Below are 19,500 nucleotides of genomic sequence, written 5' to 3' on the forward strand. Positions count from 1 at the left end.
ACTCTCCTCCGCACACCAGCTGATAGGCCCTAGATGTAGAGAAGCTCAACTGATCTGCCTCTGTCACTCACTTCACAATGTTCATTTTTCTCTCAAGAGCCACTGTGAGGAGGAATGGAGCATAACTGAAATGTGTCACACAGAACTGTAGCTCCTCCACACTTTCTCGCCACATGTTCAGGAAGCCAGTTGATCAAATAAACAGGCAACTATCTTTTAAAAGAAGATAAAATCAAACCTAATTAGGACAAAAGGCACCCTTTCAAAGTCTCAGAGAACAAAGATTTTGACATATTAATGCTTAGCACAGGGAAGGACCTTATGATGGGATGGCCCATCATAAATCGATGGGCTACTGATTCAGAACATGAGGATGACTCCGAAGAGTCACAGGAAAAGATAAGGAGAAAGACTGTATAGAAGCTTAGGAGATACTGAATCCCACATGCGTACACAAAATTCAAGACCAAAGTTTTTTTCATTTTCACATAGGGACATAATTTTAACAGAGAAAGCTGTCTGCCTTAAAAAACTCCACACAGATAAAAGCACAAGAGGGGCAAAACAAATTTCTGCTATATTAGAAAAAAGGAAACAAAATTGCCTCTGTGTTCAAAGTCACTAACTGAAGTAGCAAAAAAGTCCAGAAGCGGTTTCTACTCTTTTAAGCTTGGACATCAGTAGTCACTGGAATCAAGGACTTCTGTGACAGTAACGGCAGGCCACCTCTGTGCTCACACTTGGGAAGAGACACAGTTACAGCATGTTTTCCAGTTTAGATTCACACTATATGAAAATCAGAGGGAAAAACAGCTTGAGGAAGGACGGTCCAGTAACTAGGCACCAATTTTAACTTTGGACTCTAGAGCATGTCCCTGCTTTTTCCCTCTGTGATCACACGTAAATCACTATCTTTGCCTCAGGTCCCCACTGCAGACAGAACCTGCTAACGTCCCCACTTTGGTGAAATGTAATCAGAAGAAATATGCATTCACAGATGGTGAAGCAGTCAGACATTATAGGGATGGAGCATACAGGACAAAGAGAACACTCAGTACAGACTCATAACCACACAATCACAATCCAAGAACTAGCAGGGTTCTCTAGTCTTCCTGTAACATGATTTTCACTTTAGTTTCCTTTCACTTTCTCCTGACCATTTTTCATCTATAATGTTGGAATATTAATACTTCACTTCAGAGATGTTTATGGTTTTATTATTTAATGACCACAGAATATTCCACAAACGATGTTAATATGGGAGAAAATTCTCTATCTTTATAATGAATGCAAATACAGTAACACAATGCCTAAGTGGCTTTCTCAAAAAGGGGACATCAAAGAGAAATTCTGTGTTGAGTGCCAATGTGTCTGGGGGAACAGGACCACACAGTGCCCTGAGAAGGGTGTCGGCCCTCTGATCCAGGTATGGACTCTGTAGATGAAGCAGTGCAAATGACAATGAGGCGTGGACAGTCTATCCCTGAAATCCATGGGATTTCATCCACCGTATCTTTCAGGATTATGACTAATGCTGCAGGTACAATTCTTTTACATGTAAATCTAGGAAGATGGGTACTGGCTGCATCAGACCAAAGGCCCATGTGGCCATTTTACTGTCTGTGAACTGGCCAAAAAATGAATGCATTGATACTTCTCTACTTCCTAGACTCCAACTGTTTGCAGTTCAAGAGCTTCCGAGACAGAAATGGTTTCTCTCAACACAGTTGTCTTCCATCAATTGTCCACTCTACCCCTGAACCCAGATAATTTCTTAGACCCTACAAGATCTTTTGCCAAGTCCTGCAGCTTACCTACACGTTGTGTTAAGAACCACCTCCATGTATTTTGAACCCGCTACCTTTCACTAGTGGATTTTAAACTTGAACAACAATTAAAACCAAGTTTTTGCTTCCTTATGTCTGTGATTTCAGGATTTTGTCTTAATGGAAAAATCATCATGTGTTTGTTAACTGAAACTACTCATCACAGTAAGTGGAATGTCACGTGTGGTCCAATATGAACAGAAGTACTACATTCCTCACCCCATAGCTTACAGTTCCTGCAATAGTGCTTCTGGTCAAAGCTGTCAAATCAACAGATCAAAGAACTACACTGTCAGCCAAATGCTGCATTTCTTACCCAAAATAAAAACATCTTAGACAATGTTGAACCAATAAGTGGCTCACTAGATTATTTACCAAAAAGATCATTCCAGAACTTATATTATTTTTTATAATAAATAATGAGCCTCAAGAGACAAAGGGGCTAAACAGTAGTATTTAGCACTTACATAGCATTTTTCATGTTTAAAGAGCTTAATTAAGCTTTATACCAGCTCTAGGAACTTGACAGGGAATCTTATCTCTTGCTTTTTTAATAGAAGATGAGATAGCATTTATTAACTGCCAGATCAAACTGAATGAAGAACAAGGTTAAAAGTCATGCAGAGAGACCTGATGCTACATCTTAAAGCGCCTCAATGTCTTTTCCCAGACAGAAAAACATGTCTTAAGGGTGGCACGTCCTGTGTAGGAAAAGCATTTCATAGGACACATTGCATTCTCATAATTTTAGATGACTACAGTATCCCTTCCGTCACCTCCAAAACTGCAGGAGGCAGAATGATCCCACAAAATCATTTTTGCTCACTTCACTCTCATGATCATGTCATTCATAGTGGTAAGGTTGCATTCTGTAAATTATATATTTCAGAGATTAAAGAAATCTAAAAGATGTGTCATGATGATGCACTACATAACAATCGCAATTATAAAAATTTTTAGGAAAAAAGATCTGCTAGTAAAACATAATCAATTTTACATGTCATACTTAAAAATGCTGTCATTTTTCAAAGTGCAAAGGAAGAATAAATTTTTACAGAATCTTATCCAATAAGAATGCCATGTGATAATGACCAAAGGTCAACTGTAGAATAGCTTGCTGAGTTATTTTTCATTTCACAGCTCTGAACCCTCCTCCCTCTTCTCAACTGCCCCGAAATTAAACTGCAAGTTTCGGGAACATGTAGATAGATTTCCTTCTGTTATCCTAAGAAATAGAATCTTATAATAAACAAACAGACAGGGGGGCAAAAGGACATTCTAAGATTTTAATCAAAACATGTTTTTCCTATAAAAATATTATTATGTCCTTCAAATATACAAAACACAGCACAGGAAAACTGTGAAGAAGGTTGAAACCTCCGAAGATACGAATGCATTTTTATAAATACTACAAAAATATGTTTGTCTTGTTTTATTTGTCACAGTTATTATGTCAATATTTAAGCTCTCTGGCTGACATGCATCTGCACAAAAGTACTTCATAATTTACGTGCAACAGTTGCTTTGCACAAAAGCCATGCCCAGGAAGGGCAGAAAGTTCTTCCCGACATAAAAATACACACTGACTTCTGCAAAAATGGAATGAAGTAATTTATATTTCGATATGTGGAGGATATGAGGGTACTAATCAGAAGAACATGCTCACTTTACTCACAACCATTATCAGGAAATTAAATAGCATTACTCTTTTGGATAAGGGCAGGAGCATTTGACTCACATACAAGTGAATTTTGAGTTGCATGAGAAAAAGTTGCAGAGACTTCAAGAAAAAGGATGCCAGGTCACACTGTTAAAGTAGAAAAACTTGGGATGGAGGGTCCACATTTCTGTCATATGCAAAAAGAACTAGTTCCAGAATCAATCAAGTGAGCACATAACTTGAAAAAACATTTTGCCTATGCAAAAGCCATCTTTACGGGCTCTCAGTTTCTCCTTGTTGCCTATTTCAATTACATAAAACAAAGAGAATATCAACATTTAAAAAGGCGCCATTTGAAAAGACAATCTAGTTTATGGATGGTATGATTAACACATCAGAACAGATGCTACAGGCACATTTGTATGAAAAGTCATAGCAATATTTCCTAAAGTCAACAATAATTCTGTTATCACTGGCAAAGAGTTTATTTCTGTTTCCAGTGATGTCAGTAAGAACTCTGCCTGAGTAAGTGTGCCTATACACATTTCTAGGTAGATTGCACAGGTACATGTATACATCACGAGAAGATCCCATATGATCCATATTTGTTTCATAAATTAAAAATACATTGTAAGCAGCTTTAAATTGCCTTCTACATCTTTTATTTCCAAGACTGTTACTGTTCCAAACTTGTGTGGTTTAATTTTTTTTTTGTGATTATTCTTCTAAAGCCAACTAGCACTCCACAAATACAAATCAGCACACCTTAGTGAAATTAAAGTTTTCCAAACTCTGTAATTATTGCTGTACCAATTACTCGCAACTGCCTATATGTGTTCAAAATAACATTCACATGGAAAGCCAGATGTTTCTACTTGCTGCTCTAGCAATTGAAAAGAAAGGGACAAAACTAAGGCTGCGTATCCAACTCTTTCCAGACCTTTGTAAGCAGCATTGTTTCTGAAAGCAGGGTATTTTTATTTATAATCGTTACAGACAATTGGTACAGAGCACACAAATATTTCTCAAAAAGAGTATATGGAATGACAATACTTAAAGGATACCAAGACTACTTCTGCAATTACGTAAGTATTAAATCATCAGCAGCACAATGCTTTTTATGCAGCATAAACACACATTACTTCTTCAGAAGACCACATTAAAGTCACCCATCTAAATTCAATAAACCTTTCCACCCACAAACAAAATAATCTTTGGCTGGTAACCAGCACATAAACATTATAGTTTCATAGAAATCCTCACTGAAAACTTGGAAAATGTCTAAAACAGGAACTCGTTAACTAGCCTATCACTTGTGCCATGTGATAACCTAATCACCTAACAAGATTTACAAAAAGGATTTATGGATCCTCCAGCCAATGTTTGGGTGATGTACATTTCTGTATACATGAGAGGCTAGGAATTTTTTTGATGCTTTGAAAGCAGAACAAATTTATCTCATGAGAGGTGTGCAAAACTTTCAGAATGCATTGAAATACTGTATTTTTTGCAATCTCTAATGTAATAAACACACAGATAAATCCATATATTATATACTATTCAACCCTGTATAAGGAACGATGAAAGTCGTCACATGATGTTTTTACTTCATAATATATAGCAAAGAAAGAGACACAGAAAAAAACGCAGAAAACTGCTGCTTTGTTTCACTGCCTATGATGTATTAAGAGACATTTTCATACCAGCGTAGTTACAGTCAGACACACAGAGATGAACATTTTTTAAGCAGGTGCCCAAGATCAGATGTTTACTCCACATTTACGTGGCTCTTCCTGATATATAAAAGGCATGGAACAGTTTTCTACTTTACTGTGTTTGTTCATAAAGAAGATCCACTTAACAGCTGAAGAACCAGAGAGATTATGAAAAGATTAGCACTCAGGAAGAAAAACCTAACTCTCCAAGAGAGATTTTTAGACAGTTGTTTAAAAATCTTAAATTATTTTACTTTAGCATTTATCTAGTTCACACCTGCAGAAAACAATTTGGAAGAAAGTGCTCTGTTTTAAAAAAGGCACCATTCCGCTTCTCCATTCAAGAGTATGAGACTAAAACAGATGCTCAGAATGAATACAATCTTGTAATAAAGGTAGCTTTACTGAATACAAGGGTAGCTTGCATCGTAGAAATCTGTTCAGTGTGAGTAAACGGATAAAATATGATCCAGAAAAGCATATTACTTTTTTTTGCTCTGAAAACAGTACTTCAGCAAAACAAGGAATTCAACAGTTGCTGCTACTGATATCTCTAAGATAAAAAACAAGAAATAAAATGAAAGACCAAACAACTCAAGCTCACAAGCTTTCATTAGACAGCAGAAAAAAATAAAATAAATACAACTTTTTTTTTAATATATCACCTTTCAGAAACACCACAACAGAATGCAATTTTTAAAATTATTTTGGCCTTACATTTAACAAATAAACTGTCTTAATTCTTCATAATACATGTAAAACTGGCTAAGCAAAATTTATCTTAAGAGATTAAATAAATGTCCATTAACTCTACTGGACAGCTAACCCATGGTTTCATTTGGTACTAGTGATATTAGTTAACTACTTTCAGGCAGTAGAATGACTTATTAATATGATTAAAGCAAAGTTAGGCATTATTCTCATAGTGCAATAGAGCAGTATTTTAAGTATGATGTGGAAGAACCAGGTCTTAAAAGCGGGTTACAACGGTACAAGGCTTTAAAGTCTTGCTGGAGATACGAATGGAGCCCAAATGTATTACAACATCCCTCAAAACAGAAGGATTCTTTGCAAATGGATAAATAAATTGAAATGAAAAAGTTTTATGTTATAGTAGTATTTTTCCTGTAATTAGTGACTGAAAATTGTAATCCTTAAATCATCAGTTCAGATCATCACCCAAATCTAGAAACAGCTTTATGATGTTAGGCACTTCAGCCAGCCATACAGTACAATACAGATTGGCCTGGAGGAATATATTTTCTGCTTTAGCTTATAAAATTGCCCATATAAAACTGTGTCCACATAATGGTATAACTGAATAAATTTAATTTAATAACTCTGTCTTGGAGCGAAATCTCTTTTTGGGTGAAAAACCCCAAACCTATACAAATATCTTCTCTCAAGACTTTTTCCAAGTGATAACAATTTGGTAGCCATACTCAAAAAGCATGCTATGATATAAACTTTCTGCCATTTTTAAGTCACAATGTAACTGTGATTAGTAAACAAAAATTAATTTAACAGCACGACTTTTATTTTATTACATGGGTACATGGTGAAGCTTAATGCAACAAATTTTGTAAAGGTGTTTCTAGGTCTCCATGTGTATGACATTCACATAAATAATAGTAATATCTAGCTCTTATATAATGTTTTTTTTCTAGTAGCTTTCAAATGACTCAATTTGGGTCAGTTAATAGAAATGCAAAATAATACTGGGAATTATTATTAATTTAACTCCCTCAGAGTTATGATATTTCTAGTTTCTTCCTTCTCCTATGCCAATTTCCTGTATGAATAAAACTGCCTTTAACAGAAATTCTCTATAACACACTACAATTGTGTAGTATATTATTCAATGCAGTTTTTGCTGTAGTAAAAGCACCCATATAATGGTGAATAGTGCTTCTAAAAACAATGAACAACAGAAAAAAAAAAACCATTCTAACAACATCATGACTTTGTCATCAAAAGTGGGGAGGAACAACTGCCTTGTCCACTGCTACTTTGAGATTCTACCCAAATACCAACAGCAGTGGTTAGACATTTCTGAACACATTCTTTCATTTGGTTTTTATTCTTCTTCTGACAAACTCCACATATTTACAAGTAGTAAAAACTGCCCTTCAACAAAATTAATTTTTCTGATCACAATAACTGCATGCATCTGTAACTTGCAAAACACAGTAAAGTTTGTAGCTTCTGTAATCAGAATGCCATCTTCACAAACAAAACATTCCCATTTCACATAAATTCTACTTAAAAACCTGCCTTAGCTTTCACAGAAACTGTATTTGTATATCTAAAACACAATGCAGCCTCATTATAAAATTATTTCCCATCTAAAAATATATCCGTTTCCATGATTGCTTGCACTGAGAATTAAAAACACTCATCCATTTTTTTTTAAATTGCCAGGAAAACAAATATCCTTCAAACTACAAATTACTGTGCTAAGTAACAAGATCCAAAGATGTGTGCACTTCAAGCATGATGGAAAAGGTTACCAGCAGGTCCTCTCTCTCCTACTGAATTTCTCCAGAGTAACTTGAAACACTGGCAGTTTTTACATAAGGCAGTTAGACCAGTTTATAATGTTGCTTCTGTTTCTTCATATTCTCAGTGTATTTCAGACACATTCGCTCATTATATACAAGCTCCCAGCACCTCGGGAGAAATAGGCTTTTTTCATAGTTAAGCTACACCAATACACCTTTGTTGTGTAAATCTCATGCCATTGTTACAAATCTGGGTTAGTTTGGGATGACCCCAGGCACAGCTGAGGTGCTGCACAGTCTAATTCACACAGCAAAAACCAGCTGGTCATCCATCTCTCTCTTCTTACACATGCACACAGGCGTGTATACTCCCAAACTCTCATCAAGTCTAATAACTTTGTCAGGAAATAATTTGTGGGGGGAGGAAAGTTGCCAATGGTTTATTGTGCAGCACCATGAACACCTGCAATACAACCAGTAGCATCACTTAAGAGTAATCTAGAATAAATTGTATTTTTCTAGGAGCAAAAACTGAATACAGAAGGAGTCACATCTTTGCTGCTCATTATAAAAACAAGTAATTGGTTAAACCCCTGATTATGCACTATTGCTCAAGGCACAAGGCTCTTAGCCTCTCTAAAATGACTGGGTCAAGAGTTTATCGTAAGAGAAACAATGGGCCAACTTGATTCTACTGTTTCTGTGTAAAAGAAGTTACTTTACTACATATAGCATCTAGAGAGTTAATTAACCAAATCTTCTTACCACCTGTCTCTTAGAATGAAATGACCATGTAAGGTCTTTAGCAAAGAACAAATCCCAGGGAATTAAGTCTTGGACTCATAAGGCATTAGAAATAGAACAGCCTCCCTTCCCACTGCCCACATTCCATGAATTTGTACTCACCCTCTGAGTGATGCTTTTTCCGTCTTTGACTTGCACTGCCAATCCAAGATCAGAGAGTCTGCAATTACCATTGTCATCCAGGAGGACATTTTCTGGTTTCATGTCCCGGTACACAATCTTGATGGAATGGAGATGCAGAATCCCACAAGTGATCTGAGCCGAGTAATACATGACCCTGTTCATTTCCAAACCCCTTTCTCCCACATTGTAGATGTGATACTTCAAATCCCCTCCATTCATGAGGCTCATGACAAGACACAGATGGCTTTTGCTCTCATAGGCATAAGCTAGTGTGACTATGAAAGGGCTGTTGACCTTCTCCAGAATCTCTTTCTCCAGTAGTGCCATCTTCTCTCCACCTTTCTTTTTCAACCTTTTCTTATCCAGTTTCTTGCAGGCATACATCTTGCCAGTATTTTTCACCTGGATGGCACAAACCTAGAGAAGCAAGATGCACAAGGAATGGTAATAAAGGAATTTTACCCACACAGACTGGAATATCAAGGGCAGTAATAGTCAGGAAATGGGGAATCACAGATACCTACTACTAGCTGCTGATGCTAACTTCCGTGGCAGATTATATTAGCAGAGAAAATAAGGAAAAAACAAGCATACAATCTATTCTGTTCTGGACCAGTATATGGTGGATCTTATGAAAAGTTCTTGAGGACACCATTAGTAGACATGTATTAGAAAATAAGATGAACAAGGACCCATTCTCTGACCGTGAGAATAAGTGGCATATACAGCTTGCACCTGTATAGCTAAACTCTCTTCCATCTTAAAAAAATGTAGCCTCATTCGTATTGTATTTTGGGAACAGATCCTGATCTGTACTATTTCCTAAACTGCACCTAGGAATTATCTGAGGATGTGTGAGTTAGCACAGGCTAAAATGGTGCCAAGGAGCAGACTAATAATTAGCTAAATGGACAGTCATGCAAGATTTTTGTAAAGAAGCGTGCTTTTTCACTAGCATAGATACAAATATAAAAATTTTAGAGTGGCTCTTCACTAACAGGCATCTGGAGCCTGTACTACAGTACAGATAACAAACCCAGGCTAATTTCTGGGAAATGGACAATCTGAAGGAGCAAGTTTTGCAAAACCTTAGACAATTTCTTAATCCATTGCCAAGTTCCTCTTTGCAAACCCACTGATGGTCTTGAAAGGGGACGGATGACCCACATCCTTAAAAGTACAGCTCTTACCTCTCCAAAGCCACCTTTGCCCAGCACTCGGAACTCATAGAAGTATTTCTCAGTTACCGGCTGCTTCTCAAAAACTTTCCATTGGAGGAATTTGTCATAGAAGGGGCTGGTCTGGAAGTCCTGGAAGGGCTTGCCTTTAAGGAAGAGTTTGGTTTCCTCCTTGGCTAGCTGCATGACATTCTCATAGTCTTTTGCAGTAGCTGCTTGGCATTTGCTGGCCAAGTCAGAGCTAACGAAAGCCAGATAGTTTTTGGAGCCTTCCTTAAGAAAATTTGTGATCATATTCTCCATGGTACTGCTCTTGGCATTGTCCTCTGCCAACTCCCAGTTTGACACCTCATCCAGGAAGTCCCTAGCTACCAAATATTCCGGCACTGTCTCTAAGAAGTCTCTGAAGAATTTCTTGCCAATGGGCTGCTGCTCACAGATGCTGTCATAATCAGCGACAACGGACTCTCTGACCTCTCTGCATTGATCAATCTTGGGCAGTGAGAGGCTCTTACGTCTCTTTTGCATCTCCTTGGTGTCTCCTTCTCCACTCTTCCTTGCCTGTAGATAGGCTGTGTTGGCAATCAGGTTGTCAAGCCCCCCCATATCACACATCTTGGCAAGCTCTTGGGGTGGCAGAGCCTGGCTGAAACAAAATGAGTAACTGGCCCAAGTGCTGTGCTGCAGCTGCTCTGCACTTCTCCCTGTTAGTGGTGCGTGGGGGCTTCTGAAAAACACCAGAGAGACTAACTGCTTTTGCATTAAATACCTCTCAAGGATTTTCTCTTAAGTACCTTTAGGTATACACACCATTTGTGGAAAGTGACTGGTAAGAGGTTTCTCTGTAAGGAGCTTTGAGTTTGCTATGTATAGCTGAGGAATGACATCCTAGGCGAACCTTCTCACTGGCAGCACCAAATGACTGCAGCTCAGCTGGTGTTTTTCAGAATGGGCCCTGACAACATTTAAAGGTACCACGATTCCCTCTACATGCACTGTCCCCGGCTGCTGAGAACATGCAGAGATTCCTATCTGCAATACATGCACACTCCAAACACAGTGGCACTCTAGCCACCATTAATAGGACAGTGTCCTGGGTTAAGCTGAGACGGAATTAACTTTCTTCATAGTAGCTAGCAAGAGGAAAGAACTGTCTCAGCTTAACCCAGGACAGACAGCTTCATATCTCCCTCACTCAACACAGAGAACACCAATGTACTAAGAATTACATAAGTTGGGATCTGGTTTTATAAAAAGCTTTTATCATAAATCTGCCATCCCTGAAATAGAAGTCGACATAGACAAACATGAGTCATGGAGCTTTAAATTATCACACAATTCACTGCTTTGAGCATTCACACTTCCAAAACTCAAGTTATACTCAACGTCATGACTCTGAGCTCCACAGACACTTCGTGCAAACCTTGATGCCTCATGTGGCTCTGTCTGAGAGGATTACATGCAGAGGCTAAGACCTGCTGCTCGTCTAAAAATAATGATCCATATATATGAAACAACATATAGTTCTGACTTCATCTCCTACCCACAGAAGAAGGAAAACCACTTCAAACAACCAGCCAAATCCTGCCAAGCCACTTCCATGTTTTATTGTGGCCTCAATTTATTTTCCCTGCTGAGCTTTATGACAGTAAGTGGCAGGATGAGAAGGTGGCAAAAGCGTATAGCTGAAGCGGCATCAACACAGGGCCAAAGCTGATTATAACCAAGTGAAGGCAAATTCCACCTGACTTCACTCACTGGCTGCCTACCAGGAAGTCTGTGCCCCATTTTTTCCCCAAAAGAATAAAAATCATGTGTCGCACTTACTAGGATAAGCCCCCTTCTTCTGTGGGGACATGTGATTTGGCTGCTAAAGCTTTAAATCTAAGGAAGGTATTATGGGAACAGGGAAAGCAGTTCCATGATTCTTCCAGTAGCAACGGGGTCAAGCTGTACTCTTGAGGTCAAGGTCAAGTTTCCTTTTCTCTTTTTTTCACTCTTATAGCAAGCTGAAGAGCTGAATCACAAAAACTAAACATCGGGAGTAACATGAGGCATCTCTCAGACTTCCCTACAGTAAGTGCTAAGCCCTTCTTGGCTGCTTTTTGTAACTCTACTGCTATGTAGTATTTTGTTTTTACATGCTTGTCTGCGTTGAATCCTTTGACATGTAACTCATGCTTATAGTCTACAAAATTACAGTAGAGGTGTGTTTTTGTAGCTGTGAGTGAGGGGGCCATCCATCGCAAACCACTGTGTGTGCACATGAACGCGGTGTACTCTAAAGCACAGTATTTGAAAGTCCTGCTTGTACAGCAATCACCAGTCCTGCCAGGTGAATGCAAGCACAGGGCAGAAGGTTACATAAAGGGATAAATAATGCAGCCAGCAGAGTAAGCAAAACTGAAAAAAGTTAAAGGACGAAACGCGGAATTCTGATGGTGGCTTTCCTGAAAATGGTGCTAAAAGCAACATATTCCTATAACATCCTGGGTAAGAAAGGAGATAAAAAAAGCTTTTATTTCAGCTCCTAAAATTCAGCAGGGCCTTTTTTACATTTAGCAAGAGTGCCACCACAGCTCAAACTTAGAGTAGCAGTACAAATGGCTGCTAGTTGGGGACCTAAGGGTGAACTCAAGAGTACACCAGCTAGTGATACATTAATGTCCAAGCAAATCAAGAAAATACCTAATGTTTTTGGTATCTGCGTAAGAAAAACACGTTCACAGCTCCAAAAATCATTCTGCTCTGATAATTAGAATCTTTCCAGATTTCTATGGAACATAAGCTTTCTCTAAAAGAACACCATAGGAAGCAAAACAAATGTTTCACTTCATAAAAAGTGAAACAATACAATCTTTAGACACACATTCATTATTCCAGTCACTTTTAAGAGAAAACTCTAGCTAGATTTGCTGAATTATCCAAACCTGCCCAGCACTTATTAAACAGTGGAGAAAAGCAGATCAGCATTAATCTGAGTCGATAATGGCTATTTAAGTTGGTGTTACCTACTCATAAAACGGTATGTTTGGGTGCGAAGCAAACCTGGTTTATTTTGCATGTACAAAAGGTGAACAAATTCAGGACTAAATATGGGTACTTAATAAGAACTATGCTAGTGGAATATCAGGGTATGTTTTCAAACAGAAGAAAATTTCTCTGGTGCAAAGCTCATAGAAAGACTGAGACTTAAGCTAATCTTCTCTAAATCACAGAGAAAATAAGCAGGACTTAAAATTCAGTACCTTATATTTGAGGCAAACCTCTGATTACTGGTCAACAAGATACTTGTGATACATACAAATATCAGCTGCTTTGATTTCAACATTAACTTTCCTAATATCTCATCTGTGATAACACCTGTTTGAGCTGACACTGTGGAAAACCTTTCTAGAATTAACCTTCTCAGCTACTTGTGTCATGCCTGTTAAGTGAACTGAAAGCAGGGTGAAAATTACTTTGGTTCTTTACATATTCACCTGTAAACCAAAGCAAAATTAAGAAATACGTCTTCTGATGGGACTAGATGGAATTAAAAGAGGATGAAGCCTGCAACCAAATTATGGCAGAGAAAATTGGTGGTAGATAAAGTTTAACTTCTACAGCTAAAAATTATTTCCACATCCAACCAATTTTTCTTTTGCAATCATTTTAGGAAGAATCCTTTTATACAAACAGAAAAGCCAAGATTAAATACTCCACAACAAGGTAAATGCTATAGACACCTCATGACTACTGTTAACCTATTCTATGTTTTCAGTTTTAAGAGACATCATCTGGGGTAATAACAACCAACGTGATACACTGTAACAGTGACACAGAAGATTTTTTTTAATCTCAGTGTGTAATGAGACAAAAGCTATATTTAAAAAATTCAAAACATTTTAAAAACAAGAATACAAGTATTAAACAAAACCACAGTAAAGTCTGTATGTATGCTTGAAGACACAAAACTGACACCTGAAATACTTCATACAGTGAAGATAAACCTCTTTAAATATATTTAAAATAAACAGAACATAGAAATAAATCTGATGAGAAATGCATTAATCTTAAACATTTAACATTATAATTTTGAAGTAAACAATTATATGCATATAATATTGCTTCAATTTCACCCAAGTTTATTAACCATTTTATCAAGCCTGAATTTGTTACAGACTTAAAACATTAATTCAACCTACTACATATATTAAAAAAACCCACAGCATACATTCAGATTAATAGTAATAACTTTACATATTTAGGGAAAAGACAAAGTCAGAGGCAAGCATTTAAATATTTGTGAGAAAAAAAATCACAATTAATATTAAAAAGATTATATATTGAGGATTTCCACACAAATGAACCAAGGCTTTCTCCCACTTCTGAAACATTGTAATCAATAAAATTATTATAATGAAATTTCTTTTAACTTAATTTTTGTGAATCCGCAATTTAACATTTTCCTTAGATTTAATTAGCACCTATTTTCCCTGGGATATTTAAATTATCAGTTTTGTTTGCTTTCTATATTAGTCATCTAACCAGCAAAATTGTTTATGCCCTAGTTAACTCACATCAAGTATGTGTCTTTGTACCAAAAATCTCTGGATTAAAAATACATGTCTCCATGAGCTTTAACAGAAATACAAATTTTAAAATTATTAATGTAGTTAAATTTTAATACATAGTGGTAGAAATCATGTGCAGAATATAACAGAGCAACAGACTTAGAGATGGAACAAAACAAAATTTTCTAAAGTCATAAAAAAAAACATAAATTAGAAACATTCAGGATAGTGTGATGGAAAAAGCACATAGCAAATGCTTTACACACTATTCATTTTAGATTAAAAACCAGAATGCTTTCTAAAAAACTCACCGACTGTGTTTTTTGGATGCAATATTACTTAGAAAACTATTTATTTATCCTGACAGTAAACTATGCAGCACATCAGACTTACAGGTAAGGATGCCCTTTCAAATTAATTAATTTATCTACGCAAGAACATTAAATAAACTGCACTTAGCGTATAATCTGCACCAACACATTTGTATGCTCTGATACAGTTAACACTCAAATTTAAACAGACACAGTTGTTAACGTAGTGTCTCTCTTTTTTCAATTGTGGGAATATCTGCAGTGAGACTGACCATTGCCTCCTCGTACAGCAAAGAGCACACAACAAAACCTCACCAACACGTTCCATTCTTTCGCGTGAGCATGTGGCATAAGATATACACTACTTCAACAAGTTCAACAGAAAAACAAAAACTTCCAGTGTTTTTATTTGCCTATTCTTTGGACTACCCAGTCCTGCTGGCAGAGGGGACAGCGATTATTCTGTTTCACCCACAAGGACATGCAGCAATTGTGGAAGGAATGATTGCATTCTCCCCAAACCACTGAAAGAGAAGAAAGAACACGTTCCAGTCACACTCAGCTGTCCCATCAACACCTAAGGCAAGGTCCAAACTATCATTCTCAGATGTTTATAACCACCGCAAGCTTTAGAGACAAAATGGGTCATCACTGAATTATTCACTGAGATTGGATTATTGTGGTCATTCTAAAGATAGCCAGTTCTCTGTCATCAATCCTTTTATTTATTTTCAATTACAAAAAAAGAAATGCATATAATCTCATCTTCTTGTATAAAGTGATACAGTTCTGTGAATATATAAACGCATTTATCAGTTCTGTCCAGGAAATGAGTGCAACTACCTAAATTCTTCACTTTATCTTCCTCAGTACCAAAATACAGCTGACTTATCGCACAAGAGCCTATCACCAAATTCTCATCTGAAATGCAATGTTGAAACTTAAACGTATGACATCAAGGAGGTACTTTTGACACAGTACATCAAAATTGGATCTTAGACCAGAAGTTATTCACAGGCTACAACTGTATCAACATAACAGAAAAAGTTATCTATTGTCCATCTACTCCTGAATAGTATTAGTTACTTTGCTTTTTTCCTTTATTAGTTCATACTTTCTTTATTGGAATACAAGAGTACCAATAAAAGGACTGCTGTAAATTATGCTTTATTTTCTCTCTATCTTAAATAGGACACTTAGAAAGCCAATTAAGATATCTGGAACAGGAAATACCTGTTCTCATTAAAACAATTAAAAACAACAGTGGATTAAGTTTGAGACAATATACTTCAAAACAGAAAGAACAAGGGTGTGGAAAGGTTTACCACTGGTTTAAAAGTTGACTTGAAGGCTTAAAGAAAACTCTTTAAGACAATTTTCACTATTTCTGATTTAAATATATCAGAATTAAGATTTGCATACCTTGGCATGCAATTGAGAGTATGTTTCTCTTTAAACAGCATTATAGCATACTCAAGGGATTCCACTCTTTCAGGCAAGAAGTGAACAAAGAGGCAATAGCCTCCCCTGTGTGTCTGAATTAGGACTGGGAAAAAACCCGCTTTCTAACCCAGACAAACATTTATTTCAGAACAGTGGATTTTTACTGGGATTTATTGTGTCTTCTGGCATGCATCTCAGAAGAAAAAAAAAGGAGCCTTTTCCTACCCACTTCAAAAGTGTACATTATCATCTCCTCGATTATCCTCAGGGTGAGAGAAACTTAAACCTCTCAGCTCCGTATGTGTTGACTGCAAATACGAAGCTGTTTTGTTCTACGGCATGTCTGAAGTGAAAACTAATTTTATTGGTGCTGAAAAATAAAGCATAAAGTATAACTAACGTAAAATGGCAACACAATGTAGAACAAAACACCAGTTTACTTTTGAGCATTAATAAAATCAGTATTCCTTTCAAACTTTAAAATGCACCCTACTGAGAGAAGCTTCAATTGAAAAACAAGCGAATGAAATCACTACATACCAACGCAATCTTCTTGTTTGTTTTCAGCTTGACATCTAAGACAGGCATCTAAAAGTAAACAAGAACAAGACTCAATTTGATTCTCAGGATTCCATCTTAATAATAGGCTTGTCAGAGGAAAATATAAACTCTAAAACCAAATTACAAAGGTAAAAAAGTTTTTATGCCTAGTTCAGCCTTTTAACATTAAATAATCTCCCCTAAATTTTAAAACAGTGCACATGACAATGAAATATATATCTGAAAGAGATCGGGACTCTAAACTGTCCAACAAGTTTTGCTTATTTTCCATTGCTTTGGTATTTTCATAACTTCTGCTGAAAAAAAGCCTTCTCCATTTTGTAGATATAGCAACCAGCAGATTTGTGCCAAGGTACTCAGGCATATTAAGACCAGAGCAAGCACAAAGCCAAACCCTAATTACAAGACTTTGTTTTTCAGATGTCGGCATCTCCTTTTAAGGAAATCATTCACAATTTTGATTTTTTTTAGGCTGTACATCTCTCACCACAACCCCCACCTCCTGCTGCTTTTTATCTAGTAGTTTTCCTTAGTAAGTATCTACACGTAATTTTCACAAGAGTCACACACACGTGCAAACATTATTGGTCAATTTGGTAATATAAATGCACAGACGAACATGAAACAATGCCTACTTAAAAATATTTATCATCTTTGTGCACTCCAGTCTGTGGCTACAGGACTGGATGGCAGGTTCAGGAGTCAGTAAAATACAGAAGCGACAACTTCCAGGCTTAGCACTGTGCCACACAGTGGAAAAATGCCTTTGCTCCTCCTTTGCCCTAACATGGGCTGACATGGACATTGCACACATGCCACACACAATAGAAAGTGTTCAACTCTTACTGGAGTAAACACATCTTCATCTCCTTCAAATAAAAGTTAATAGTTTAAACAAAAGGATCCCGCAGGTTGGACCTGGCCTACATGTCATTAGTTGGACTGTATTTTCCTAGAAGACAGCAATAAAATGTGCTACAGGAATTTTGATTTGAGTATTGTTGCTTTCTCTGCCAGGTACAGCTGGTACTTCTACTTTAGAGTCATCTGCCCAGACATTCCTCATTTTCTCATGTAATAAAGAACAAAGAGCACTGAAATAGCTGCCCTTTCCTCACTGAAATAAAAGGCAGTACATAAAGCCTTCTGTTATTCTGTTCCTATAATTTAGGAATCTAAATCTAATCTGCCAAACTGTAGAGAAGATTCTGCCAAGCTGCAAGTTGAAATTTGTATCACAGTACATCAAAGCAAACTGATCAGGAGCCACCTTGATATGCGGGGCAGTAAGCTGTGGCGGACTAGTACTCACTGTAAAAGCAGCTTTCCTACCCTAGCCCTAGATGTACAGTTTCAGACAGAGAAGCAGCACAGAGAGCTGAGGACAGAAATCACTGCAACCATACCAAGGTAATCTGTCCCTGCTCCTGCATCATAATCTTAAGGGTGTCAGTCTGTGAAAGGTTAAGCAAATCTAAGTACTGTTGCCATCCTGCCCTCTCCAGCTAACACCTGCATTTTTGCTTCTTTCCCTTGTGCTTCTGTGATCCTTGAAGACCACGTTGGTTCAAGGAGTTAAAACAGTAGAAAATTTAAGCCAGCTAACACTTCCCTCCCTTGCAAAAAATCAAACCAACTTTCAACAAGTGACAGCTTAAGCCTGGCACTGCCTCCAACCTAAGGTTACTGCAGACGCAGTGGCTCTACAGGAGCCAGATCAAGTCTGGCAGCGTCAAGGCGAAATTGCTAAACTGAAGTCAGTAATGATCAAGTTTCACTTTGTAACAATGTGGTTTGTTCTCAAAAAAATGGTTACCAGATTTTCCTGCTAGTTTCAGATGAAAAGTATTCCCTTGGTCTAGTTATGAAAAAATATCCTTTTTTTAAACTTTTATAAAAGCTCTGGGTAAGATTTTGCTCATTTAAGATTTTTTTTTTAATAGTGCCCCGTTACAGGTTAGCTAGAACAGGGAAAAACATTCTTAAAATTATGGCCTACAAAGCAGATGAAGCCAATTTCATACTTCCAGGATGATCTCTGTTCACCATATAAAAGTAGATAATCTTAAAAACATGCTTATGCAAACAAAGCTGAATCCCCCACCATTTCAGTCTGGGCTGTAGTCCTCTAGTACACCTTAATGCCTTTGCTGTTCCACAGAATATTCTCAGTAAAAACACGTATGAGAAATGACAGCTTTGCATATTTTGTCTCGTTTCTCTTAAGCCAAAACCTGACTAGATTTGCAGCATCATGCTTCCTGGACCTACAAAAACAAGGTGCTCTGGAGGGAATCTTGGGCCGTTTGTCCTGCCAGACTGTACCAAGCCCAACTGAGAGGACAGCTATGCCTGGGATGACTCAGCACAATGGTAAAAATGGGATATACAGAGTAGAATAAAAATTTAGAATTTTCAAAGATCCAAGACAAATTTGTAAAAGATGTCAGAAAACAGTAATGCCAGTCAATGATGAGGCTGCCTGCAAAGAGATCCTCCACATGTCAAAATCAGGTAAACTAACCCCTCACTTTTCAACAGCTTTTTCACTACATGCATGCCTGTAAACCGTACTAGTAAGTAGGAGGCTCAGACAGAAGTGTTAGAGACTCTGGATTAACAGGTTTGGAAAACGAATTTATATCTAGATCCACAATTGCTTCTTCAAAAACAAAAGAAAATACAAGCAGCAGCACCACAGATGCAGCACTTCGGGCAGCTGGGCTGTAACTCTGCGGTTGCAGTCTGCCAACAGACAAGGAACGGACTCCGCGGCGACAGCGTCCTTGCAGGGGACAGGGGCGGCAGGACAGCGGCCCGCC

At 37.4% G+C, this 19,500-nt stretch overlaps 2 protein-coding genes across 2 annotated transcripts in view; both read right to left on the bottom strand.

Annotated features, from left to right (window-relative positions):
* The window catches only part of GRK7 (G protein-coupled receptor kinase 7), a 20,184-nt gene extending 9,615 nt beyond the window's left edge, over positions 1 to 10,569 (bottom strand). Inside the window, exons 1-2 of the mRNA XM_010087835.1 lie at positions 9,820 to 10,569; positions 8,609 to 9,046 (exon numbers count right to left, since the gene is read on the bottom strand). Coding sequence (XP_010086137.1) covers positions 8,609 to 9,046; positions 9,820 to 10,569 — 1,188 coding nt within the window. The remainder of the gene's footprint in view (positions 1 to 8,608; positions 9,047 to 9,819) is intronic.
* A 4,510-nt stretch (positions 10,570 to 15,079) lies between these two features.
* Positions 15,080 to 16,787, bottom strand: LOC104472249 (RING-box protein 2-like; the record flags this gene model as incomplete). The annotated part of the gene is made up of 2 exons (XM_010087836.1): positions 15,080 to 15,198; positions 16,658 to 16,787. Coding segments are annotated over 2 exons (249 nt in total), but the record flags the coding sequence as incomplete, so codon positions are not given.
* Positions 16,788 to 19,500: the final 2,713 nt, after the last annotated feature.

The sequence above is a fragment of the Pterocles gutturalis genome, unplaced genomic scaffold (genome assembly GCF_000699245.1).
Source record: "Pterocles gutturalis isolate BGI_N339 unplaced genomic scaffold, ASM69924v1 scaffold34046, whole genome shotgun sequence".
Taxonomy (NCBI): Eukaryota; Metazoa; Chordata; class Aves; order Pterocliformes; family Pteroclidae; genus Pterocles; species Pterocles gutturalis.